This window comes from Lepisma saccharinum, chromosome 3 (genome assembly GCF_977018435.1).
Source record: "Lepisma saccharinum chromosome 3, izLepSacc3.1, whole genome shotgun sequence".
NCBI classification, from domain to species: Eukaryota; Metazoa; Arthropoda; class Insecta; order Zygentoma; family Lepismatidae; genus Lepisma; species Lepisma saccharinum.
The window spans coordinates 51979565-52006989 of NC_139231.1; the positions used below are offsets into that span (position 1 = coordinate 51979565).

At 39.2% G+C, this 27425-nt stretch overlaps 1 protein-coding gene across 1 annotated transcript in view; it reads left to right on the forward strand.

Moving 5' to 3' along the window:
• Nucleotides 1-27425, forward strand: part of LOC145985031 (ubiquitin-like protein 7) — a 75296-nt gene that overhangs the window by 23112 nt on the left and 24759 nt on the right. Inside the window, exons 3-4 of the mRNA XM_083118540.1 lie at nucleotides 1967-2070; nucleotides 14856-14989. Of these exons, the coding sequence (XP_082974666.1) occupies nucleotides 1967-2070; nucleotides 14856-14989 (238 nt within the window). The remainder of the gene's footprint in view (nucleotides 1-1966; nucleotides 2071-14855; nucleotides 14990-27425) is intronic.

A 27425-nucleotide genomic window follows, 5' to 3' on the forward strand; every position in this document is an offset into this window, starting at 1 on the left:
TCAGAAGACTATATCGCCCTGAGTTCCTTCTGCACATTTCCTTTAATGTATTCAATTAATTAAAAACTCCTTTCCCGAAGTGGTAACTTGAGTCGCGGAAAAAGAAAAAAATCACACAGAGCCATATCTGGAGAATTTGGGGCTTGGGCGAGGACATGTGTTGAGAGTTTTTGGCCAAAAACTCGCCAACAAGAGTCAACGTGTGCGACGACGGATTATCGTGGTGCAAAATCCAAGAATTGTTTTTCCATAACTCTGGTCTTTTATGGCGAACATTCTCATTCAGACACCTCATAACGGTCACATAAAACTCTTTATTCACAGTTTGTCCCACTGGAAGGAATTCTGAGGGCACAACACCATGACAATGAAAGAAATCAATGATCATGACCTTAATTTTTGAGTGACTTTGGCATGTTTTTTTGGGTTTTGGTTCATTTTTGAAGTGCCATTCTGAAGATTGTTGACGTGTTTCATGAAAGTTGAGTCACTAGAGGCTCGCGAAATCATGTCTTCGGCAACATCCTTGCAATGTGCTTTTTGCAGGAAATTCAGCTCCTTCGGAACAAGTCGTGCCATGACGTGTTTCATGCTTAACACATCAGTCAAAATGTTGTGAATGGATGTGTAATATGCCAAGCTCACGAGCCACCTCTCTCACACTCACACGCCGGTTTTCATGCACCATTGTCCTGATTTTTCTGATGTTTTTGTCAGTCGTCGACGTGGAAGGTCGACTAGAACAGGGCAAATCAGCAACAACTTCTCTGCCTTCTTTGAAAGCCTTGTACCATGAATACACTTGTGTTTTTGACAGACATGAATCACCAAAGGCCTTTTGTAGCATTTTCAACAATTCAGAACACGACATTCCGTTGGCAACACAAAATTTCAAACAAATTTTTTGCTCGATATTTGTCTCCATTCTGCAAATCGCAGGACACTCGTCAACACAACTAATGTAAACAGCTGCTTTGCACAAACTGATGGATAGATTACTCTACCCCTCTGTGTGGTCATTCAGTACAGTGCTGCCATCCTACGGACAAAACGAATTCTCGATACCTCCAATGTGGGACTTTTACCAGCCAAATCCCAATAATGTTTGTTAGGTTCAGTGTATCATGTGTATAATGTATGCCTGGATAATTATGTAATTGCATGTTGTTCCTTTTAGTATTTGTAGATCATATCATTGAAGTGTTGGCCTAAAAGTGTGTATTCTAAAGTAAAGTACATGTATTTACATATTTTGCTCCGTAAGCACATATATTTACATATTCCCTTATATTTCCATATTTTATACACATATTTAATGCACACATTTCCCAACACATTCATCTATAATATACACACATATATATCTACATGACAGAATGTTAGGTCAGAACATACTGCCTTGCACTCAACAGTTGCTTCTCTGGAAGGTATGGATGAATCAGTTTGGGATGCAGTGAAGGAAAGGATGTCAACCATTTTGGAGAAAAACTCGGGACATAGAATTTTAGCTATTAACAGGATGCTAAGTGGATGCAATAGTTCTAATGCCTTAGAAAATGAGTACACACCAGAAGATTTGTGCAAAGTGGAACGATTGTTTAGTCAACAAAAAGTCCTGCTACTTGAGGTGAGAAGTTTGATATTTGAAACACACTTGTTGCTCCATACTGTTACATTGATTGTGTATTGGAAAACAACAGCAATGTAAAAATTTGTTTTTCTGTTGGTTTTGTGTAACTTGAGTAATTTGTTTAAAAAATAAACAGGATGGAAATGCTTGTAATACATTTGTTACATATTCCTTACTTTTTGAATGGTTTCATTACATATGTTTAGATTATTTAACACACATGCATGTACATATTTTACTACTTTTAGTACACAACTATCCTGGCCCTAGTCATGTGAGAGTGTTGGAAATTTTGCATTGTATTCCTTTAACATTTATTATTTTCTTTCACTTCAGATCCTCCTATGGCTCCAAGAATGTTGACTGAAGCTGAAATCCAGCAACTTGTTACAGCCTTCAGAACCTTCACACTCAATTCTGGATATAGAAGTGCTCTGCAGGTAATTTTCATATGATCTTTATGTGAGTTACAAATTATAACATAAGAATGAGAAAACTAGATCTTGATTCAATACCATTTTTTTAAAAAAAATGTTAATACACACAATAACTGCCAATAGCTGCATTTTTCAGTAGTTATAATTATTCTAAATATGACACACAAGCGCTCTTATTCTGAAATTTCGTTTTTGGCCCTTAATATCTTGGTTAAGCAACAGTACCCCAAAGATTTGTTTACTGGGCATTGAAGCTCACTATTAGGACAAGCTACCTGATATAGCACATTACTTGGATATTGATGCTGTTAGCAGATATAACCCTTTAAATACTGAATAAATGCGAAATCTGCAAGTTTAGAATTAGGCTTATCTCAAAACAGCATCAAGCAAAAAATAAACTAAGTATTCCATCTTGTATCTGAATATATGTATTAACACATGGAAATGAAAACACTTTGGGGCCTCGTCCCATTTTCGAGAGGAAAAAATATAAAGAATTGCCAATGTAAATTATCACACTTCCTCCCCTATCAGGAAGTTAAACCACCCTTTCTCCTCCCTGTCTTTTCCTCTAAATGGAACAGCCCATGTCTTGAGAAGTTGTGGGACAGTTTTAGTTTTTCTTTGATGGATAGCATAGTGGTAACGTTGCCTCAATGTAATCAAGGGTTCCTGGGTTTAATGCAAGGTTGAGGTACCAAGTTGTTCGGATCCCACTTTAAACTGCAAGTTCCCAGTCCTGATTTGCCTCCTGTGCATAAACTGGGCTGCTCAAAAACAAAGCTTTACCAAGCTATCTACAGTGGCGTACCAAGGAGTTTCGAAAGAGAGGGGGGGGGGGGGGCTGTCACTGTCCGTATGCTGCCCGCATGTTGCGGGTTGGGTGCAAAACGCCACTTTTTCTGCTGTACATATGATATCTGGGTGGGGGGGTCACTGATTAGTACATTGAATTTTTCGCCAAAAACTAGGAGATTTTTGAAGGATTGTGGAACGTTGAGTTTCATCAAGTTGACAATGTTGTTTACTTGTCAGTCATTTGGGTCGTTCACACTTTCACTCTGCCACTTTAATCTGATGTGGTGTAGTTTGCTGGTGAGGGTCCCTTTTTTTTTTCATTTTTTACAGTATGTAGCATGTAATCTATATTTTTGTTGGCGTGTTCCCATCTCGCGGGGTGTAGCACTGATATGAGGTAGGTTCTTTGCTTATTGCACACGTGCGCCAGTTGTCGAATTTCTGTGTGTTTGTCTGCAATAACTGCTGTAAGCGCTGGCTGTTGCGCATTGTACAGGAAATTTTTCATTTTGTAGCTGTTCACCGCCACTTTCCACTGAATGAACTCTGGGAAGACGTCACATGTTTTGCACGCTTTGAGGAAACTGATGTCCAAAGGGCCAAAAACAGGCCAAAACTGCATTTTAGACCCTCTTTGTAGCCGCATAACAATGGAAAACAACAAAGCCCCGTGAAAACAATTAAATGTATATAAGAAAACAGTCTTATATTAATAGTATATCAAAACAAAAGTTGGGGATGTTGTTGCTTTCCAAAGATACAGCACTCCAAACTTACTCATGTTTCACTTTTCATGAAAAATGGAGGGTATGGCCTTGAACTTCAACATTTTCTGCAGGGGAGGGAAAACTTTTTCAGGGTCTCAAAATTTCACAATATTCATTTCTCATTACGTACTTCAACATGTAAAGAAATCAAACCAAACAAAAATATCCAGAGGTAAAGAGTCAAAAGAGCTAGAAATCAGCACTTTCATCACAATCAACCAGCTAGCACAATACTTCTCAATTTATGATATTCAACAAAAGCAAAATCACAGACTTATAACCAAACAACACACATTGACGGAACACATATAGAACCTGAAAGTACAGGGTGAGTCAAAAGTCTGTGATCCATTGTAGTAATATGTTAGGCCTAGAGGAAAACATTTTGGTGCATGTCATGACAACGTCTGCCATCTGGGATTTAACTTCATTTCTTTAAATGGGAAGGGGGGCATGTGGAGTTTGGCTTTGGGCTAGAATTTCACCAGGAATTCAGTGGTGAAGTCAGATTTATGAAAACTTTAATGATAAGGAAGTTATGGGCATATGAAAGTTACAGAATGTGTTCAATATGCTGTCCTCCTTGTGCTATGCACATGTTGAGACTGTTCTCCCATGCTATGTGGACACGGAGCAATATCTCAGGTGTGATTTGTGCACAGGCATCAAGTATCCGTTGCTCCAAGTGACACACATCCCGAATCTTTTTGGCATACACGATTGATTTCAAATAACCCCACAGGTAAAAGTCGAGTGGGTCAAATCTGGTGATTGGGGAGGCCATTCCACTGGCCCACGTCGAACGATCCATCGACCAGGGAACTGGAGGTCCAGATAATGATGAACCTGTCACCCAGAATGAGGTGGTGCCCCATCCTGCTGAAAGTATGAGGGGAAGCTGCCATCCTCCGTCAAAACTGACAGAAAAATGTGTTCTTGTAACAACTGCAAGTAGCCCTCTCCTATCCGGGTCATCCTCAGAGAGATGGTGCTGCAGCTGCATCTTGTACGGGTGCCACTTAACCATCTTAAACACGCTGCAAATGGAACGCTGGCTGACACCACATTGCACAAACATTCAACGTGTTCTGTGCTGTGGAGACTTGGCACAGAATGCTAGCACTGCTGTAGCTGTTCCTTCATCAGTGGCAGTTCTTAGGCTACCAGATAGTGGCCTGTCCTGGACTGTACCGCTCTCTTCAAACCTGGTCAGCAATTTGGACACTGACTAACGTGCACCCTGGGTACGATTGAGGGTTTCGTTCGTTGAAATCACGAGCTACAGCACAAGCAGTTTTGCCCTTTTCTCTCCCCTCCACAGCTTGATGATCTGGATTCGTTCGGCCTTGGTCAATGGCATGGTTCAGCACCTGCAAATGATATGTAATTATCACTTTCATATGCCCATAACTTCCTTATCATTAATGTTTTCATAAATCTGACTTCAGCACTGAATTCCTGGTGAAATTCTAGCCCAAAACAATACCACACATGCCCCCCTTCCCATTTAAAGAAATGAAATTGGATCCAAGATGGCAGTCACCAAGATAGCAGACGTCGTCATGACATGCACCAAAAAGTTTCCCCCTAGGCCTAACATATTACTACCATGACCAATTGCTGCAATTTACACTCCCTTTCATTTTATAAGGGGTGGTCAGGGTCTTTTGACCCACCCTGTACAGTGAAATTCTTTGGGATCGCATTAGATAAAAGATTCATCATGGAATGAACATATCAACAACCTATGTAGCAAACTGTCATCAAACATTTGCCTTCTTAAACGACTAGCTGAAATTAATAAATGAAAAACTATGGGTTAATATATCCCTATATAGAATGTGTTTATTGTAGTTTGGGGAGGGGCATCCCATAAAAACACAGAGAGAACTAAAACTACAAAAGGGGGCAATAAGACTAATGGACGAGGACTGTTCATTAAAGAATGATCATAATTTTGTGATAACAACATACCATCACTCATTGTCCAAATTTTGATGGTCCTTTTCAAAGTAGTCCCCATGCGATGCAATGCACTTGCTGGAAGCCATGTTTTGATAGGTCCTTCAAAATCGCCTCCACTGCCTTCACCACTGCTTCTGATGATGGAAAATGCTTTCCACGAAGGTGTTGCTTCACATTAGGGAATAGAAAAAAAAGTCAGAAGGGGCTCGATCTGGACTGTAAGGGGGATGAGGAACACACGTCACATTTTGTGTGGCGAGGTATGCAGTAACAATCTGCGATGTGAGGGCGAGCATTATCGTGTTGCAGCATCCGACCTGATTCTCTCAAATATGGCCTTTTGCGATTGATATGAACTTGGAGAATTTTCAGTACATCCCTATAGTATGCTCCAGTTACAGTTGTATGTGCTGGTACAACATGCTGATACACCATTCCATGAATATCAAAAAATTATGTGACCATAACCTTCTAAGCAGAAGGCGCCACTTTTTTTGCTTTCTTTGGTGTTGGTCATGACGGAGATTTCCACACAGAGCTTTGCTGTTTGCTCTCTGGATCGTAATAGTGTAGCGTTTCATCTGCAGTGATAACCTTCGAAAGAAACACCTCATCTTCCTGTAACATCGTCTTCAACTGCGAACAAACCTGCACACGAACGCCTGAGGTTCGGGTATGAGGCGTAGGCGATACTGAACGTGCCTGAACTTGCTCGGCTGCCACTGACGTACTACTGCTAAGAAATAATTGAAACCTTACCACATATTCATTACACATTAAGCTAACAACGCAACATAAAATTAAATTTGTATACAATACATCATGAGAATAAAAAAAATATGATCATTCTTTATTGAACAGCCCTCGTACAACCTAGGATACAGGTCATCTTGCAAAGGAATATTTCAGGAAAATCAAATGATGAGTATTATATACAGGGTTACCTGTAGTTAAATGTATTCCCTGAAAGGGGTTAAAGTAGAGGCAATTTGCAATAAATTTGACCATATGATACTCCTTCCGAAAAGTTGTAGTTTTCAAGATAATCAAATTTTTATTGTTTTTTATTACAAATTTCCACATAAAAATACGAATTGAGAAAAAACTGCTCATTGTATGGCACTTATTTCAGCGTTTTCTGATAGCTAACAGATAAGTGGTTCGTTGAATAAAAGTTTGTCCCAAATAACAATCACATGTAAGTAACGGGTGGGTCTCGGCAACGTATTAATAACAAAAATGGTATGATTTGAAGCGTACAAATTACTTCCTTGTGTCATCAGCTATCTAACAAGCTACAAATTTTGCTAACATTTACATTTGTGTACAAGAAATAATACTTCATTCATTTTCATGTTAATTTCTGGGCCGCTGTTACTCACGCTTTGGTTACATGTTACATTGTACACCCACTAGAGGACAATACTTGTCTTATCATGTAAACAAGTGGTACAAATGTGAATCATCCAGTTCACTAGATGGCAGTGAAATGACCCTCACTAGATGGCAGTGAAATGACTCTAACTAGATGGCAGTACCTAAGAGCCTATCTCAGGTTGAAAGTGGCTGATCTACATAAATCTACTTTACATAGCCTCGCAACAAAATCAATAAGTGATAGAATTGGTGCTAATGTTGTTCTTGTGAACAATGGCTGCATTCGTCAAAGAAGAATATGCTGATATTTTGTACTGTTACGGGTTTTGTGATGGTGACGCAGCTGCAGCACGAAGAGAATATGAGCGTTGTTTCGCTAATCGCCGTTTACCAGATGCATGAGTGTTTTGTACGACATACCGGCACATCCTGGAAACCAGTTCGGTTCGACGTCAGCAAGGCGATGCAGGCAGACCTTGTGAGTTTACTCCTGAAGCGGATGAGGAAATAATGCAGTGTTTTCAAAGAGAGTTGTGGCCAAGCAACTTGGCATGAGTCAGTGGAAAGTGTGGTTCACTTTGCATACAGCATGGCTTTATCTATACCACTACACACCCGTGCATGCTCTTACATGACTCGAAATATGCTCTTTAAATGATCAAAATATGCATTTAAAATTTTAAAAATTGACATCAAAATCAAGAAATTTTGCCATAGCTTGTAACTATTTATTAATTCCACTGCTTACATCAAGTAAAAAAATATGGTTTGGCTTACCTTATTGACAATTGACCATATGGTTTTTGTATATGTATCTTTATCATAAGTCCACTAACTGTTTCTGACTTCACTGAACGTCACGATTAGCAGAAGGTGGAATTTCACCAGCTGTCTCTCATTCAACTCGGCAGTAGAGGTTTCGCAGTATTTACTAAACAAGACTAGAGCCGTAGGTAGAAAAATCTTTAAATTCTTTTACATATGCACTGAACGAAGTACAGATCGCTCGTTTCTCCTTCGGCATCTTTGGATTGCAGTCTCGCACAGCCACCGTAAAACTAATGATTCTCCCACTCGAAAACAACCGGTAGACAAAGATTAAACTTACGCTCATTAGCACCTGTTCTAGCAGTGGCATTTCCAGAGAGATGTGACTCACCTGCGAACAATTACAAACTGGTCTTGACTACAAAGAACACCTGACAAATTAATCATGTTTCTGAATTGCTCCAAAGGAAAGGAAACTACAAATTTTCAGACAGAGACAGCAGAATATGCATTTGTAAGAAAAAATCTGTAAAATATATAATATATCCTGAAGACACTGACAATATGCATTTGCATATGCTATATGCAAAATGCATAACTATCCGAAGCCTTGTGATGGGCATCACCTATTTAATTATCACAATCTCAAAATGAATTATTAGCAAATCTCGTTGCCAAGTTGACATCTACAGGTTAGTCTATCCACTAGTCCTTCTGATACTAGTTGTCTGTGAGACACTAAACATTTGACAAAATAAAAACTCAAAATTCCAAAGATAAGTAAGACATAATTGTAAAGTAATATTCAGGGTATTATGAGGCAAAGGACAAAAATGGTTGATAATAGAGAGATATAAGTAGTAGTAAAACAAGCTCTCTGACGACCGTGTTTATCTACACACGGGATCCACGTGTAATGGTTGGCAACTGTGAACATGGCAGCATATTCTCTGTTTATTCATTATTAGGTTGTTATTGTGGTTGTACGTGTTTTATCCATAATGTAAGAACATGAACCTCAGGATGCTTCCGTTATCAGAACCACAACACACAGAATATATCAGGACAAGCGGATAGGCTAACCTGTAGATATCAATCTTGCAACAAGATTTGCAAATATCTGACATGTAGACTAAGAAACAAAATCCGATATTAACACCTCCTTTTAAATATGTTATTTTTTTACAATTTTTCGTATCGTTTACTTCCAGTTTGTCTACTGGATGCATAGTTCCTCGCTTCCTTTACAGCAGGTAATGTGGCTGATTGTAGCTATGTCATTTTTCACAAAAGATGTGTGTTCCTGACAACCATGCGATGCGCTGTTTCGCCATAGGAAATGATGTCAGAAATGCGTCAGGCGGCAAAATGGGCTGTAGCACCGAAACAACGCACCAACGAGAAAAATGTTACTGAGAAAAGTTGTTTCTTTTGATGCCCTCTACATGTTTCTGTGGTCAGTGGGCGGCATTAAAATGACACCCTGTATATATAATTTCATTCGCTATAAATACCAAAAGCACACCAAAAAGAATCAAATACATGACAACACAAGACCTAACAAAAATTACTCCAGGAATGTAGTAGACTTAAGGTGTCCAATGTATCACCCGTAAATGTTGGAATAGTTTTCTACAATAAACTGCCAAATGATATTAAATCAATTAGCCTGCACATGTGTTCATTGTGTATACGCCTAGTTGCTGTAAAGTGTAAAATTCACAAAATTGTGTAACACTGTAAGCCCGTAGTTCTGAAATACTTCTAGTTGTAATCTTACGTACAAACATAACCTACAAACATATTAATGCATGTGAATAAGTGTGTTAATTAGATAAAACTTAATAATTTTTTTAAAAAAAGGCTGTAACTGAAGTTGTCCATACCCTTTCATCAAGGGTCCACGGAAGGAAGACCAATAAATAAATAAATCATCATCTCTTTTAACTGTACCATGCTGCAAAAAATGCAAGCTTTTTGTTTTTACTAGTGAGTGTTCTCAGTCTTTACTCTTTTAACTTTATCAACTCTTTACTGTTTTCAATTTACATTTTGTGGTGAGTCATGTTCACTTTAGACAGTTGAGAGTATCTGGACTCAGTCAGAAATGGTTCCAAATTATCAATGACAATTTCCAGTACTAGTAGTACAAGTTTTATATTTTAAGTTCTTGAAAGTTTGTGTTTAAGGATATTAGGATCATAGTTCCGACTGTGTAATGATTTTTACAAGATATACTGGAGTATCAAGAAGGAATTGAGAGTAAATAACAGTTGGGCTGAAAAGTTTGTAGGCTAACATAGTAAAAAATATTTTTTTGACAAAATTCGATTTTATTATTCAATATAGTTGCCTTCGAGGGCGATACAACGATTATAGCGGTCATACAATTTTTCGATGCCATTTTTATAGTACGATTTCTCTTTAGCCTCAAAATAGGCCTCAGTTTCGGCGATTACCTCTTCTTCAGTGCTAAATTTCTTTCCAGCGAGCATTCTTTTAAGGTCTGCAAACAGGAAAAAGTCACTGGGGACCAGATCTGGAGAAAATGGTGGATGGGGAAGAAATTCGTAGTCTAATTCATATAATTTTGCCATCGTTTTCATTGATTTGTGACACAGTGCATTGTCTTGATGAAACAGCACTTTTTTCTTCTTCAAATGGGGCCGTTTTTTCGTGATTTCATCCTTTAAACACTCCAACAACGCTATGTAATAATCGCTGTTGATGGTCTGGCCCTTTTTGAGGTAATCGATGAATATAATACCATGCGCATCCCAGAATACTGATGCCATAACCTTGCCAGCCGACTGTTGCGTCTTTCCACGCTTTGGATTCGGTTCATCACGTGCAGTCCACTCGGCTGACTGTCGATTGGACTCTGGAGTGTAGTTATGGAGCCATATTTCATCCATTGTAATATATTGACGGAAAAATTCGTGTTTATTATGGTTGAATATCGCTAAACATTGCTCCGAATCATCAAAACGTTGTTGCTTTTGATCGATTGTGAGCACGCGCGGCACCCATTTTGCACACAGCTTTCGCATGTTCAAATATTCATGCACAATATGTCCAACACATTCCTTTGATATTTTTAAAGTCTCAGCTATCTCGATCAACTTCACTTTACGATCATTTAAAATTATTTTGTGGACTTTTTTGATGTTTTCGTCGGTAACAGCCTTTTTGGGGCGTCCACTGCGTGCATCGTCTTCGATGCTCATTTCGCCTCGTTTAAATTTAGCAAACCACTTCTCAACGGTTGATTTTCCTGGTGCAGAGTCCGAATAATGTTTATCAAGCCAAGCCTTGGCTTCAACAGTATTTTTTTTTCGCAAAAAAGCAATGCTTTATTAACACACGAAATTCTTTTTTATCCATTTTTTCACAATAACAAAAGCTGCTTCACTCACAATGCTATATCTCACGAACTAATTATCCGGCAGCTGTGAAATTTATACACGTATCTTTTGAAGGTTAGTACTAAGTAAAAATCACATGGATTTAATTCTAGTAACGCCATCTATGAGTCAGCCTATGAACTTTTCAGCCCAACTGTTAAGTAAATGATTGTGAAAATATGTTTGAAGATTGGAGAAACTAATTTGTGCATTTTAAAAAGGTAAGAGTAATTATGTTTTCAAAAGTAGGTTGTTGAACAGTGACGTGCGGTGATGTCGACACTTGGGGTAGCAATCAGTGGCATACCCAAGGGAGGTTTGTGTGAATCATAATCCCCCCTTAGGGCCCAGTATTCCTAAAAATAGAACGTCAAAGAAAGGAAAGGATTGCAAAATGAGGAAGGACTACTGAAAAGAAGCACGGGTTAATCCCACCTACTTTCGAAAATCCAAAACATGTTGATTTGACTATTAAGCCAGAGATCCCGGGTTCAAACCCCAACCTGGGCATGGGTGTTTTTTTGTGTTTGTCCCTTCATCAATTTTGTCGTACCATATTGACGATTAGCCAAAAGTGTAGGAAAAACGAAGTAAAACAAACCAAATGAAACAATCAATCAATGATTTCATTTATGCTACTTAGCGTCGCCGAAGAGACAAACAAAAAACACCCATGCCGAGGTCGGGGTTCGAACCCGGAATTTCTGGTGTCATAGTGTGCAGTGATAACCACTACCCCGCGGTTAGTTGATTTGGTGTTTAAGTCCACTTTATGTACATAAAAGCTAATCGGGACTGGGCCCACAGTTTAAAGTGGGATCCAAACCACTATGTGCCGCAACCTGGTACCGATCCGGGGCCACTTGCACTCCCCCACGGAGGTCGGCCAACAGCAAAGATGAGTGGAAAGCTCTCTAACTATTCGGATACTTGGGAATCAGTAAAGCAAACTGCGTATTTACTCAGTGGTACGTAAATTTCAATTGAATTTTTGAAACACCATATTTGCATATGATTAACGTTTTTCCAAAACAATTGCATTGCTTGATTTCCCTAATTTCTTCATCTCACGATCTCGTTACTGAAGGATCCGGGCTCGAGCCCTGGCCTGTGCATGAGTGTTCCTTTGTAACCACTTTTCATCCGTTTAATTTAATCACCGTTCATCGTCATGGCAGAAGTTAGGTAAAGTGATGGAAAAGCAACGCTAAAGAAAGGAAAATGAAAATACAAATAATTTCCTCCCAGTGCATCTGCAGGACACTGTGAAATCAGGAGTCCAGAATTCTCTGTTTATGACTGTCCCTTGTTACTTCCATAAGCTCATTAGAGTGCGCGTCAAATCTCCTGCATATGGCCTTGAACGGTTGAACAGCACCAGCGATTCACAGACGTGCTGCGTTGCCGTGCTCTCCTTGACAAGGCGTTTCGCTCAACCACGCTGTCTCTTTTCCGTGTGAGATTTAGAGATGGCACCGCTGCAGTGCGCTGCTATTGGCTATCACCATATGCAGGAGATTTGACGCGCACTCTAGCCATATGCAGGAGATTTGACGCGCACACTAGCTACTTATCGCGATTAAATCTATACAGCTAGAACAAGTGATCGAAGGTGGCAAAAATATATTTGAGGGGATGAACAGGTAACAAAACACACTTTTTTGTAGTTTCTTCAACAATATTCATTTGGCTTTTTTAGTTCTGGGATACATTTTACATTCCAAATTATTTCATTATTCACTGCAGAGAACAACACATAGGAACAAGAATGCACGCTCGTCACGGGTTCGAATCCCGGCCTCAATTGTTCTTTGTGAGGTCCCTTCATCAATTTCATTATATCATCACTCATCCTCATTTTCGCGATAACCAAATGTGGCAGAAAGGTGAAGTAAAATAAACCAAACCAACAAAAACAATTAGAACGCACGTTTTCTTGCCCAAATTAATACATCCGTATTTATGACTGTTTAGCTTACCCATTTTTTTTTATTGTAGGCCAAATTATTAGTATATTTAAATAAAACACTACTAAAACGAGAGCGAGAGAGAGCGTGTGCAAATATTTGTTATTTAATAATTATATATTCCATATTTGAAAAAAAAGAAAGGAAACCATAACATTTTTGTCTGCACATAATACAAGTACGTTCCCATTCATATACAAATAAAACTACATCCCATATTATACATACATATTGTACAACGTTTAAAAGGTTGTGTAAAGACAGAGAGCATTAGTACTGCAGAAAATTTTCCCCTGAGTTCTTTAGAGGATTTACAAAGGAATCGAAGGGAAACCAATCCCCTATCTGTCCTATAGGAGATAGACAGGAGGACCTGAAACCACGGACTTTCAACCATGGGAGCGGCGGCAAGGCAGGTACAGGCAGAAATCTTCCCTTTCCCTTCGGGCGGTTGTCTATACCTGGATCTGGTAAGGCAGAAGAAGAGCCAGCTAGAGGGTATCCAGCCTTGCCAGCTGATAACATCGAGGGACGAGAAGCACGTCGAAAGAAATGTTGCATATGAACTGAGACATCAAGATAATAATTATTGTGATTTGAAAATAATTAGAGACGTGAGATTGATTGATCTATCTCTGCTAGACTAGCTACTCCTCAGTGCACGTCACTGTTGTTGAAGTAACTGTGCATGTAAGTTGCTGTTGTCTGAAGCATACTTCTTGCACAGAAAATGTATACATGTGCAGATGGGAACGGTAAAAGGGGGGGGATACTAAGGCAATCAAACCTACAATTCTAAGCTACAACTGTATGAGGAGGATCCACAAGAGAAGTTCAGTTTGCAAATATTGCCGATGCAGCACTGCGGTCACAATGGTGCAAGTGCATGCTGAGTTTATTGATTCTGTGGCAAGGCACAGTGTCATTTGCAGTGTTTGGCATCATGCTGTGTGTTTATGTTTAAGACAACAGAAATTCGTTGCATGTGAAATGCAGTCTATAATATTCTTATTGAACACAAGGAACATGAAACCAGCATAAGTTTATCACTAACTTTGTGGAGAGCATGCCATGAGTGATTTAATAGCATGGAAATGGTGTTGACAGTCTGTGGTGTATGAAGATTTGGATGGGAAAAATAAAATATATACCCCCACAGCCCTGAATTAGTACCAAGTGATTTTCATAGTTTCCTGCATCTGAAATCCTTCAATCCTGTCTTGATCCACAATCCACAATGACAGTATGGTGAAAGAAGCCTGGCGCAGCGTCATTCAATGATGAAGGGATCCAAACACTGGTGTTTTGCTGTGACAAGTGCCTCAACATGGATAGTGACTGTGCTGAAAAGCAGTGTACAGTATGTACATCAAATGATAATATAAATGGTTTATAAATATATTATTTTTTCTTAATAGCCTCCCGGAACTAACTTTCTAGATAACCCTCGTACGATGCTAAGAGCACAAAACCTGATCCACATAATCCATCATGTGGGAATGCAATGAAAGAAATGGTTCTCCTCAAGAATGCAATTGCTAATCAGACAAGCTGTCCAAAACGTCCTTAAGAGACAAGCATAGAATTAGATTCATGTAGAAAATGTCTGCTTATTGGTGATTTGGAACTTGGGCCAGTATTAGTGATTGTTTTTGGAAGAGAATTTATTCTCGAATGAAATAATTTTGTTTATTTTTTAGTATTTTATGTAATGATGTATTTTCATTCTTGTTTTCAAGAGACTTAGTCGACCAGAGGTTTTGGAGAACATCATCCTCTCGACTCCTGGTTTGAGTGAAGACCCTGTTGCTATAGCAATGATTCAGGATCCAGAGTTGTTGGTACAGATGGTGGAAATTGATACAGTACGAAGGTAAGCCCAAAAAAACTGTTTTTATCAGCTCATAGAGTTGTTGTTTAGAATATTGTTTAATAAGTTATTAATGTCAACACTTTCAACAATTTTCATTATATGTAACAAAACAGCAATTCACTTGTACAAACCAAACATTTCCATTTGCAAGGAAGTGTTACAAGTGTAATTTCATTCCATTTCAATCAATGCCATTTAAGAAATAAATAAAAATTTCCCATAAACATCAGAACAGTCTGGTGTTTATTCCAATGCCAGATTAGAACAATTCCGTATATGTAAAACATTGGAACCACAATTTGGCTCAGTTATGTTCAGGACATTGTTTTGTATTGGTTCATGAGCATGAGCTTTAAGATGTATCGTGACTAGAGCGTGGATTTCTGGACACTAAAAACTTCCCAATAGCAGGCAAAAATGGCTCTAAAAATGTGGAAAATTAGCACGATAATAGGAACTTAAAATTAAAAAGTCATACTACTATGTACAAAAAGTACCCGAAATTTGTAAATAAAACACAAAATACGTGGTTAAACATCAACATATATTTTGTCGTCTTCAAAATAGACCCCATCAGATGCAACACACGTATGTCAACGATTAACCCAGTCTTCAAAACACTTTTCAAACGCAGAAGACTGTATCGCCCTGAGTTCCTTCTGTGAATTTCCTTTAATGGATTCAATTGATTCAAAATGCCTTCCCCGAAGTGGTAACTCGAGTCGCGGAAAGAGAAAAAAATCACACGGAGCCATATCTGAAGAATATGGGGCTTGGGCAAGGAAATGTGTTGAAAAACTCGCAAACAAGAGTCAACAAGTGCAACGACACATTATCGTGGTGCAAAATCCAAGAATTGTTTTTCCATAACTCTCGTCTTTTCAGGCAAACATTCTCATGCAGATGCCTCATAACGGTCACATAAAACTTTATTCACAGTTTGTCTCGCTGGAAGGAATTCCGAGTGCACAACACCACGATAATCAAAGAAATCAATGAGCATGACCTTAATTTTGAGTGACTTTGGCGTGATTTTTTGGGTTTTGGTTCATTTTCAAAGTGCCATTCCAAAGATTGTTGACCTGTTTGCATGTCATACTCATACACCCATGTCTCGTCAATAATCGTAAACTACAGGAAAATAATTATACAATGCAAGCAATGTGTACATACAAGAAAAACAGTTATGATGCATTTCATGAAAGTTGAGTCACTAGAGGCTCGCGAAATCATGGCTTCAGCAACATCCCTGCGATGCGCTTTTTGCAGGAAATTCAGCTCCTTCGGAACAAGTCGTGCCGCAACGCGTTTCATGCCTAACACATCAGTCAAAATGTTGTGAATGGACATGTGTGATATGCCAAGCTCATGAGCCACCTCTCTCACACTCACATGCTGGTTTTCATGCACCATTGCCCTCATTTTTCTGACGTTGTTGTCAGTTGTCGACGTGGAAGGTCGACCAGAACGGGGCAAATCAGCAACAACTTCTCTGCCTTCTTTGAAAGCCTTGTACCATGAATACACTTGTGTTTTTGACAGACATGAATCACCAAAGGCCTTTTGTAGCATTTTCAACAATTCAGCACACGACAGTCCGTTGGCAACACAAAATTTCAAACAAATTTTTTGCTCGATATTTTGCCTAAATTCTGCAAATCGCAGGCCACTCGTCAACACAACTAATGTAAACAGCCGCTGTGCACAAACTGATGGATAGATTACTCTACCCCTCTGCGTGGTCATTCAGTACAGTGCTGCCATCCTACAGACAAAGTGAATTCTCGATACCTCCAATGTGGGATTTTTACCAGCCAAATTCCGGGTACTTTTTTTACTGAAGGTATAATAGGCATTCCCTTTAAATATTGTACATTATGAAAGGCCTCAAATTAAAATTATCTTATTCAAATGTAATACTTCCATAACATTGACTATAACTTCATAATACATGCAGTTGGTTGTAAACTAATTGCATACTTTTTGATTTATCAAGAACTGTATTTATATATTTACACATTATTCATTTTCAAAACAGCACTTTTAAAGAAATATGTTCTAAGCTCAAATATTAGAAAAAAGTTCCCAATGTAAGTCAACAATTACTCTGCATTCATACTGGCAGGGCATCCACAAAGGAACAGCTATGTCCTGGCCAGGATTCAAATCTGGAATCATTGGTATCAAGATTGACTAACTCCCTAGCCTTCTTAAATCCGAAGGTTCATGGCTGCAGCAACACAGGCCTTCCATCTTTCCCTATCTTGAGCAAGTTCTATATACTCTTTTCCCTCCTTACCGATTTCCCTTAGGTCCATCTCAACTTTGTCCCTCCATCTTCGTCTTGGCCTTCCTACAGGTCTCTTACCATCAGGTTTCCCAACAAGAATCCTGTAAACTCCTCTTTCCTCTCCCATTCGTGCCACATGGCCTGCCCACCTAAGTCTCAAGATTGTGGGGCACATTATAACATGTATTCACTTGTGCGTCTTCAACCAGAAGAACAATACTTTTTCATGCGAACTTGAGGAATGCAAGGGGTGACATTCTCTGGGGGGAGTCCGATGTCAATCTGTCTTCCATGTAGTACATCCTGGACTGCAAAATTGCAGGCTAACATGGCTTTGGAGCCTGGACCCACATCCAGTATAACCGTTTGGCAGCTGGAGGTGTGCACCTCAGCCTCGCTTGCAGAAGAAGTGTTGTCACCCCCACCCGATTGTTCCTACCCATTTCTGTTAACCTTTTCGAGGCAGAGTCTCCAGATGACAAAAGTAACTGAAGGACGGTTGACGAATATTTCGGCATATCTTCGTAATAAATGTTCAATAAACAGGAAACCAAATAATAATAATAATAATAATAAAAGAAAACACTCAATCTTTTTGGCTTTAATCTCCAAGCATCCACCTCACATCTGCCATCATCGCCGGGTAGACTCTGACGTCATTGTCGTGTCGCCAGGCAGATTGTTAACAGACACAACAAAAGCCCACATGTTTTTCAAGGTTTTATAAGTTAAAGGGCTCCATCTTTCAAGTTCTAAACAAGCGTCATTTCTATGCAGTAAATTTGGCTCTGGAAGGAAGAAAGGGATTAGAGCTTTGTTTGTCCTGTGTTTTCAACTTGGCAAAAGGCAGGGAAGTGGGAGGAAGCCTTTCTCTATAGCGTTATTCGAGAGTGCTTTTCGCGGCATCTGTGCCACACAGTTGGCTACGGTCTTCCGGGGAGGGGAGAGGCGAGGGTGAAATGTATTACGCACTTGCAGGCAAGGAGTTTGGCTGCACAAATCATTCTCTTGTTATCGGGCTATGAACGTGAGTGCTTTTGAAACCTTGTCGTGAGAAGAATGAGTCTTTTGTGATGGCATCTCTTCGGCCAGGAGAAATTCGTGACTTGTTGGAGGAGGGGTTTGACACGGGGGATGAAACAGAAGTTGAAGCTATATAGGGTGGTTCAGAAGATGATATACAGGGTGTGCCAGAAGATGTTCGAGAAGAACCAAGGGTAAGGGGGGGGGATGAAGAATTAGAGGAGAATGAAGATAGTGGTGATGCGAGTGCAGTGCAGTGGGAAGAAGTGAAGAGGAGGGATAGACATAAGGGCGCAAGGGGGGGGGGGGCAAATGTTCTTCCTTTCTCTGTACAGCCAAGTGTAAGAGTTCGTGCCCTTGTGAACAATCCTACTCCTTTGCAAGCTTTCAGTTCGGATCGATGGGCAAATTTCCGGTCAGGTGTGATTAACATTCTCCTTGACCTTGAGTTCTTCTTCTTTATTTTAAAAAAATATTATTTGTATTATCGTTTTGATACTATGTACGAGGAGGTACCAAAAAAAACAAAACAGAATTTTGTCACCTTGTTTTATTTTGACTGTACATGTACATGTTGTAGGTACATTCAGGTAAGCATGTCTACTCTAGTCACCTTCAAAGTATTGCCCATGTGCTTTAATGCAATTGTCCCAATGTTTTTCCCACTGTTGAATACAGTTTCGAAACTCCTCTGGCGCAATACTCTTCAAGGTTTTGTCCGTAATGTCTTTGACCTCATTGACGTCATGGAATCGCTTCCCTTTCACATTCCTCTTCATCTGCAGGAACAAAAAGAAAGTCACAGGGTGCTAAATCGGGTGAGTATGGGGGATGGGGCACAAGCACCATGTTGTTCTTTGCCAAGAACTGTCGCACTGACATGGCCATGTAGGCTGGGGGCGTTGTCATGGTGCAGTAACCACATTCCATTTCTCCACAGTTCTGGATGCTTCCGTCACACACTTTCACGCAATCTTCTCAAGACATTCAGGTAAAATTGCTGGTTCACTGTTTGTCCCTGGGGAACAAATTCCCTGTGGACAATCCCATTCACATCAAAGAAACAAATCAACATTGTTTTCACATTGGATCAAGCTTGACGTGCTTTCTTGGGACGTGGTAAATTTGGAGTCTTCCACTGGCTGGATGCTTGTTTTGATTCAGGATCGTACCCATAGCACCAAGACTCATCCCTAGTCACAATTTGTTTGAGAAAATTTGGGTCCTTGTGCAGTTCAGACTTCAAGTCGCAACAAACATTCACTCGATTCTTTCTTTCTCTGCTCCTCTGACAGCAAGTGAGGCACAAATTTAGTAGACACCCGTCTCATCTTCAAATCGTCAGTTAAAATGCACTGGCAGGTACTCCAGGACAACTCCAGTTCTTCAGAAATTTTTTCGATGGTCTTTCGACGATCTTCATGAATGTCATCTCGAACTTTTCCAATGTTTTCTTCATTTCTGCCTGTTGAAGAATGGCCAGGCCTTGGCAAGTCTTCAGTTTACATGTCACCATCTTTGAACCGGGAAAACCACTTATAGACTTGTGTCTTGCCCAAAGCAGCTTCATTATAAGCTTGGCAAAGCATAGCAACGGTCTCAGCAGCCAACAAGAAACAAAATTTAACACAGGTCCTTTGCTCCTTGTGGTCTGCCATCTCAACAATCACTCAAAAATCGCCAGACTCTTGCCGCAACACCACAAACAATGCAACACTACGAACGAACTGCTCAGCACAGAATAATGCCAACTTGCAGATTGATGCAAGATATCCCATACTAATGACACCTAGCGGCACAAGCCGTAAATACATCGGTAATCTGCGCAACATTATGATTCAGTTTTGTTTTTTTGGGCACCTCCTTGTATTCGCCATTACATAACTTGGGGCAATCAGCCCAGATCGATGAGTGCTACCGGATGGGAGCTAGCCAAACTTTGGAAAAAAAAAAAAATCCTCTGTTGCTTCCAAAAATGGGTACACATGAACATGTTTACCTTACCGAACGAAAGCCTTGGAAATTCTGAATAAAACAAGCCCTCATTGCCATTTATCGTGTTATTACAACTTTTTTTAAGAAAAACATTTCCCAACATGTTACATTTTCCTTAAAATGTGCCCCGTCCTTGAGGAATTTCCACCTCAAAAGGGTTAATTGTATTGTCAATCCAAGTTATTACACACCTTTTACTGATAATGATACTATAGCAGTTATATTTCATGAAAATTTATAAAAATAAGGTTTATTACAAATTTGAGATATCCCAGTGATTTCTTCAATCAATCACGAGAGAAGATACTCTACGTGATCAAAAGTATCCGGACACACCGAGAAACGTGTGTTTATCATAGAGGGCGACACAGTACTGCAATCTACCGCGTGGAACACATAGTCAGCGAACTCAGTAGTCTGCAGACAGTGTGAGACAGCAGTATGGGATGGTCTGAGGAACTCACAGGCTTTCAACGTGGTCTGTTGGTTGGGTGCCACTTGTGTAGGAAGTCTGTGTGTGAGATATCCGCCCTGCTAAACATCCCTCTGTCCACTTTTTCCGATGTTATAGTGAAGGGATGTGTACAACCCAAAAGTGTGCAGGCCAACCTCCCATGTTGACCTCCAGAGACCATCGAGTGTTGAAGAGGGTTGTACAGCATTATCTTCAATCATCCATCGCCACCATCACACAGGAATTCCAAACTGCATCAGGATCTACTCCAAGCACCATTACTGTTTGGCACAAGGTGCGGCAACTTGGTTTCCCATGGCCGAGCAACTGCCCATAAGTCAAACATCACACAGACAAATGCCAAACTCCACCTCGTGTGGTGCAAGGAGCGTCGAAACTGGACCATAGAACAGTGGAAAACCGTTGTGTGGAGTGATGAATCACAGTACACAATGTGGCGATCCGATGGTAGGGTGCGGCTGTGGCGAATGATTGGTGAACGACATCTACCAGCCTGTGTAGTGCCGCCAGTGAAATTCGGAGGTGGCGGGATTACAGTGTGGTCATGTTTCTCCTGGAGGGGGCTTGGCCCCCTTGGTGCTTTACATGGCATTGTCATGGCACAAGCTTACTTTGACATTTTTACAGCTTTCATGCTGCCTACCGTCGAAGACCAGTTCGGGGATGACCATTGTGTCTTTCAACACGACCGAGCACCCGTCCATACTGCAGGGCTTGTGGGGGAGTGGTTTGACGACAACAACGTTCCACTAATGGACTGGCCTGCGCAGAGTCCTGATTTGAATCCCATAGAACATCTCTGGGATGTTTTGGCATGCCGACTTCTTGCTAGACCACACCGATCCACATCAATACCTCTTCTCATTTTGGCACTCTGCGAGGAATGGGCTGCCATTCCTCAGGAAACCTTCCGCCACTTGTTTGAAAGTATGCCTGTGAGAGTGAACGCTGTCATCAAGGCTAAGGGTGGGCCAACACTGTATTGACTGCCAGTGTTTCCAATGGAGGGTTGCCCAAATTTGTACTTTATTTTCAGGTGGATGTCCGGATACCTCTGATCACATAGAGCATATTGTTTGATCTCTTTCGTGACCTGCTGGACCCTGTGGCCGAGTGGTTAGCACATCACGCTGCGCGCCAAGGGTCCCGGGTTCGAATCCCGCTCGGGCTTGGTTGTTTGTGAATGTTCATTCATCAATTTCATCATTTCATCAATCTTCGCAAATTAGCCAAGCAGCACAAAACTCAAAGTAAAATAAACTAAATCAATCAATCAATCAATCTTTCGTGACCTGTAGAAGATTCAGCAGTTGACGACCTGACAAAATCACTCACAATGCTATACTGATAACCTTGTGTGATCTATAAGGGGTAATATATTGCCTGTATTTTAATAACTTATATTATCATTAGGGCTCGAATTTTTATGACATATTTTCCCAGGGGCTGGTTTTCTGTTTGTTAAGTTAGTTCAAGCAGGTTTCTTGGTGTTTTGAAATCAATAACACTGTTTTTATTGGTCATATAAATGCATATTTCTACTATATTTTTGGCTTAGGGCATATTATGGCCCAAAAGTGTGGAATGGGGGCATATTATGGCCCAAAAGTGTGGAATAAAAGCATATTTTCATGTTCAACACATACTACCATGCTAAAGGTCTCGGGTTCGATCCCCAGCCGGTTCAAATCCGGGAACTTTTCTAACGTTGGAAGTTGCTCCGGCGCCCACCCAGTGTCGAATAACATGGGTACCTGGGGGAAACCCTGGGGGGTAAAGGCGGACAGGGGCATGGTGCTGATCACATCACTCCCACTCACGACCGGATCAAGAAAGTGTGGGGTGTTACCCCCGCACCGCCTATACGCCTTCATGGCATGGTGCTAAGCACAGGGGAACACTTTACCTTTTTTTTTTTACCTTTTTACACACAATACTTCCAGTGTTTAAAAATAAATTCTTGGCTTGTTTTGTAAACTTATCTAAACGGCGGATTTTTTTTTTTCAGTTTGTTTTATAGCTTGGTTGCAAAATAACCATCGGTGTATTTTTCCTGGACGTGCTTTAAAAAATAAACAGTGAAATTGTTTTCCAATCGTTCTTTTTGTTGTCCGCAATCGGCTTAAAGATCGTTAGGCTATTGTTCATTCCTTATTGTTAGCTGTTCTGCCCCTCCCCCTCCCCGTCTATACATGGCAACCAGACAGCATTGGAAGTACGTTATTTTCAGTGAGGAAGCGTATCAGTGCCAAGGAAGGGGAGAAAGGAATCCTTTCGTTTAGAGTTTGAAGCTTCCAGTTCGCAGTGCATGCAGAGGCCATTTTTGCTCCAGAAAGTAGAGGAACGAATTTTGCAGGTAACGCGTATGTTGTTGTAATTTCAAGATGCCGAAAGTGAAGTGCCCAGAGAGTGTGAAATTAAAAAGTTTTGCGAGAGAGTTCTGTGAAATGTTTTTCAGTACTGATGATCGAATTTTATTTTGTAAATTGTGTTTCATATATTTTTTAAATGTCAGTCATTTCAAATTTTACATATATCCTATTTGTCATATTTTCAGTTTTTAAGGTCATATTTTGCTAATTTTAAGGGCATAAATGCATGCATACTACAGAAGTTTTTAGGTCATAAAAATCCGAACCCTAATTATCGTTCTTCAATATAAATATGTACCATTAGAAACACAATTTTAATGCCCATTTTTAATGTAACAGTTGGGCTGAAAAGTTCGTAGGCTAACATAGTAAAAAATATTTTTTTGGCAAAATTCGATTTTATTATTCAATATAGTTGCCTTCGAGGGCGATACAACGATTATAGCGGTCATACAATTTTTCGATGCCATTTTTATAGTACGATTTCTCTTTAGCCTCAAAATAGTCCTCAGTTTCGGCGATTACCTTCATCAGTGCTAAATTTCTTTCCAGCGAGCATTCTTTTAAGGTCTGTAAACAGGAAAAAGTCACTGGGGGCCAGATCTGGAGAATATGGTGGATGGGGAAACAATTCGTAGTCTAATTCATATAATTTTGCCATCATTTTCATTGATTTGTGACACGGTGCATTGTCTTGATGAAACAGCACTCTTTTCTTCTTCAAATGGGGCCGTTTTTTTCGTGATTTCATCCTTTAAACGCTCCAACAACGCTATGTAATAATCCCAGCTATCTCGATCAACTTCACTTTATGATCATTTAAAATTATTTTGTGTACTTTTTTGATGTTTTCGTCAGTAACAGCCTCTTTGGGGCGTCCACTGCGTGCATCGTCTTCGATGCTCATTTCGCCTCGTTTAAATTTAGCAAACCACTTCTCAACGGTTGATTTTCCTGGTGCAGAGTCCGAATAATGTTTATCAAGCCAAGCCTTGGCTTCAACAGTATTTTTTTTCGCAAAAAAGCAATGCTTTATTAACACACGAAATTCTTTTTTATCCATTTTTTCACAATAACAAATGCTGCTTCACTCACAATGCTATATCTCACGAACTAATTATCCGGCAGCTGTGGAATTTATACACGTATCTTTTGAAGGTTAGTACTAAGTAAAAATCACATGGATTTAATTCTAGTAACGCCATCTATGAGTCAGCCTACGAACTTTTCAGCCCAACTGTTACTTATTCAATTTAGGCATTGTTTTGAGGACCCTCGAAACCCTAATCAAATGCAACTAGTTCTTGCCAGCACCTTTACAAAAATCATCTCAAATCAGTGGCATATAGTATAAGTTACAGATTCTCACATGCACTGAATAATGAATTGGAACATGTGTTCAGTGACAAAAATACAAGATTAAACTCTGATTATTTGAAATTTTCGTTGAACTTCCAAATACAAATCAGAACATCTAAATGACACCAATTCCAACAACATGAATGGGTTTATTTCAAACCACTGACATTTTTTAAGCAACTCTTACATGCACGTATTTTTCCAGCACCTGTATTCAACCCATCGCATCTGACGTTGCATCGTTGAATGCAGTCTTCACTACAGACTAAAGGAAAGCTATATGCTATTTGCAACCTGTTGATTCCACTCTCAAAAAACAGACTGAAACTCTTTTTCCACCGTTAACTGCAGGACATGCAAGTTCTGTTTCTTGAGCAGAGTTTCTTTGTTTTAGAAAATTATTTCTTTTTTGCAGATCCTCCCGAAACTTCTTAGCTTACAAGCTTTCTTTCTTTATACTAAGCAAAGGCAGCTCATCACCGCAGTACAACATTTTGTTTCCTATCTCCTTCCTTTCCCACCCTTTCCTTGTTCAAGGCAAGGCACCAAATGCATTTGTATTTCTATGCTCGGAACAGCATGAGGTGAGAGATATATTATCAAAATTTTCCTTTAAGGGGGTTCTAAAGCCATGCTAAAGCATAGACCCAAATTTCTAAGGGTGACCGTACAACTAATATAGATTCGATAAGGAAGAAATTTTCCGATATAAAAGATTGTTTTATTCACTAGAACATGTGAACCTTATAATTTTGTTACGATTGAAGGGATTGAAGTAAATAACAGAAAATATGAGGTATCCGTCATGTTCAAACTGCTGCGCACAGATGGCGCTGAAGTGGTAGTTTTGTTAATACCGGTGCATTTTCTTTCTTTCATAACTAGTATGGAAGATTTCGTGGTGAAACAAACATCACATGTTCTTCCCGCAAGCATCTGAAATACTATGTGAAAAAATGAAAACATTTCATACCTTCAGAGAGTAGTGCTTATCATTAAAACTTTTGAAGTGGCGTTTCGTCGCATTATACTCCGTGGTGCAGATTTTAGCATACACTGTTGCCAAGATTTCACTAACGATATGATCAATGCAAGTTCTTGAAAGAGTGAAAATCAAACCAAGCTACCAAAGGATATCGAATTCCGTACAGATATGAGAACAAGGGAAGAAATATTCCATGGAGGATGTTAAAAAACTGAACAAGCTGGAAGGTAAGTCTTAATATTTAATTGCTTGTTGCTGAATATTATCCATCAAAAGCAAAATGTTTGAAATATAGGCAAAATGTATAATTTATATACATGTTGAAGAAATATCTTCTGATGTAATATCGGTGAGAATATCGCTTGACACTGCATGACTTTTTTAACTTCCAAACGAAGTTGATAATTCTTTGTAAATGTAAAATCAGAATAGAATGTTATATTTTACGGTAGGCATAATCCTAATAACTACCGTTTTGAGATCATTACTATAGCATAAAATATACGTAGCTTAATATGGATTATATCTGATATCATGAAATCAATATTGCATAAAATGCTCTATTTTCATTTCTGTAAGTTAATTTCCAAACCTACAAAACTCGTGCTATTCACATGTACAACATCGGAATGTTTATTACAAATCAGTAGTTTGTTTAAATGTTTTTTACTTTGCCCTTGTACATGGTTGAAACGACTACTTGCTGACCTATTTTCTACAAGAGTTTTTCTCTTTTTATTTTTGAAGCAGCTCGCAAATATTCATATGTATTAAGTAGGTCAGGCTAAGTTAGGTTTGATTCGAATAGATGTAATGTGAGATCCCTGAATGTTTGCAAGTTTTGGACACAGTTCTGTTATCTCTATCGAACACAAGTCTGTATGTTTACTGAGAATTTCCAAATGAGTACCGGTATTGATAAATGTTCCCATACTTGGAAGTACAAGGGCAATAATTTAATTGTGGATGACACAGAGCTTCATAGAAATCATAATTTGTCCTGATTATGCTACGTATATTTGGTTCAATATCAGATTGGATTTCAGTAGTCGTTTGTACTAAATAGTTTACTTCGAATACCAGTGAGTTTGAAGCTTGACTAGTTTTTCTCTCAGACCTATGACTGATTGATTTTGCATGGATGCCTATTATGTATTAATATTACATGCAGATAAAAGTTTTTTTAAGCTTTTTTGCTTCTTGGCTGGTCTACTATAATAATTCAAATAAAAATATAGTAGGAACTGACTTTCCATTTCATAATGTATTTCAGTTATTTTACAATGATGATGAATAATGATTTGATAAAATTGATGATTGGAACAAAGATAATGATATAAATACATACATGAAACCAGGATTCGAACCTGGAGGAACCTCACTCCATATAGCGTTGCAATCATCACTCTACTATGAAAATATTTCTAACAATTATTTCGCCAATTTCTGTTTTAGGCTCATCATATTTAACATTCATTATAAAGTTAGAGCATTGAAGTGAGCTCATATCTTGAACCAAACTGCCCTTTAATAACAGGACGATATTGTTAAGCATTATAGTACTAATTGGATCCATTATTTTTAAATCCATTTACTCAACATCTGTAAGTTCCATTATTAACTCAACTTGTCTAAGGTTGTAACAATGTAATATCAATATTTTTTAAACATGTTTTGTAAGTTCATAGTCTCGTATACGATGTTAAAACAATTTTTATTTGTTCCTTTTGCAGATGAGCATTTGAGAAACTAATCGAAGTGTCTTCTACCAATAGTAAAGAGCACAATTGAAATTTGTACAAAAGGACAATAGGTTTGACCGACAATGGCAGTTGCGTAGCATGGCAGTTGGTGTATAAGCTTCTACGGAATATACTGTAAATCAACAAAGTGGACTGTTTGAACTTTACATCGAAGAGTACATACATTTTTGCTTG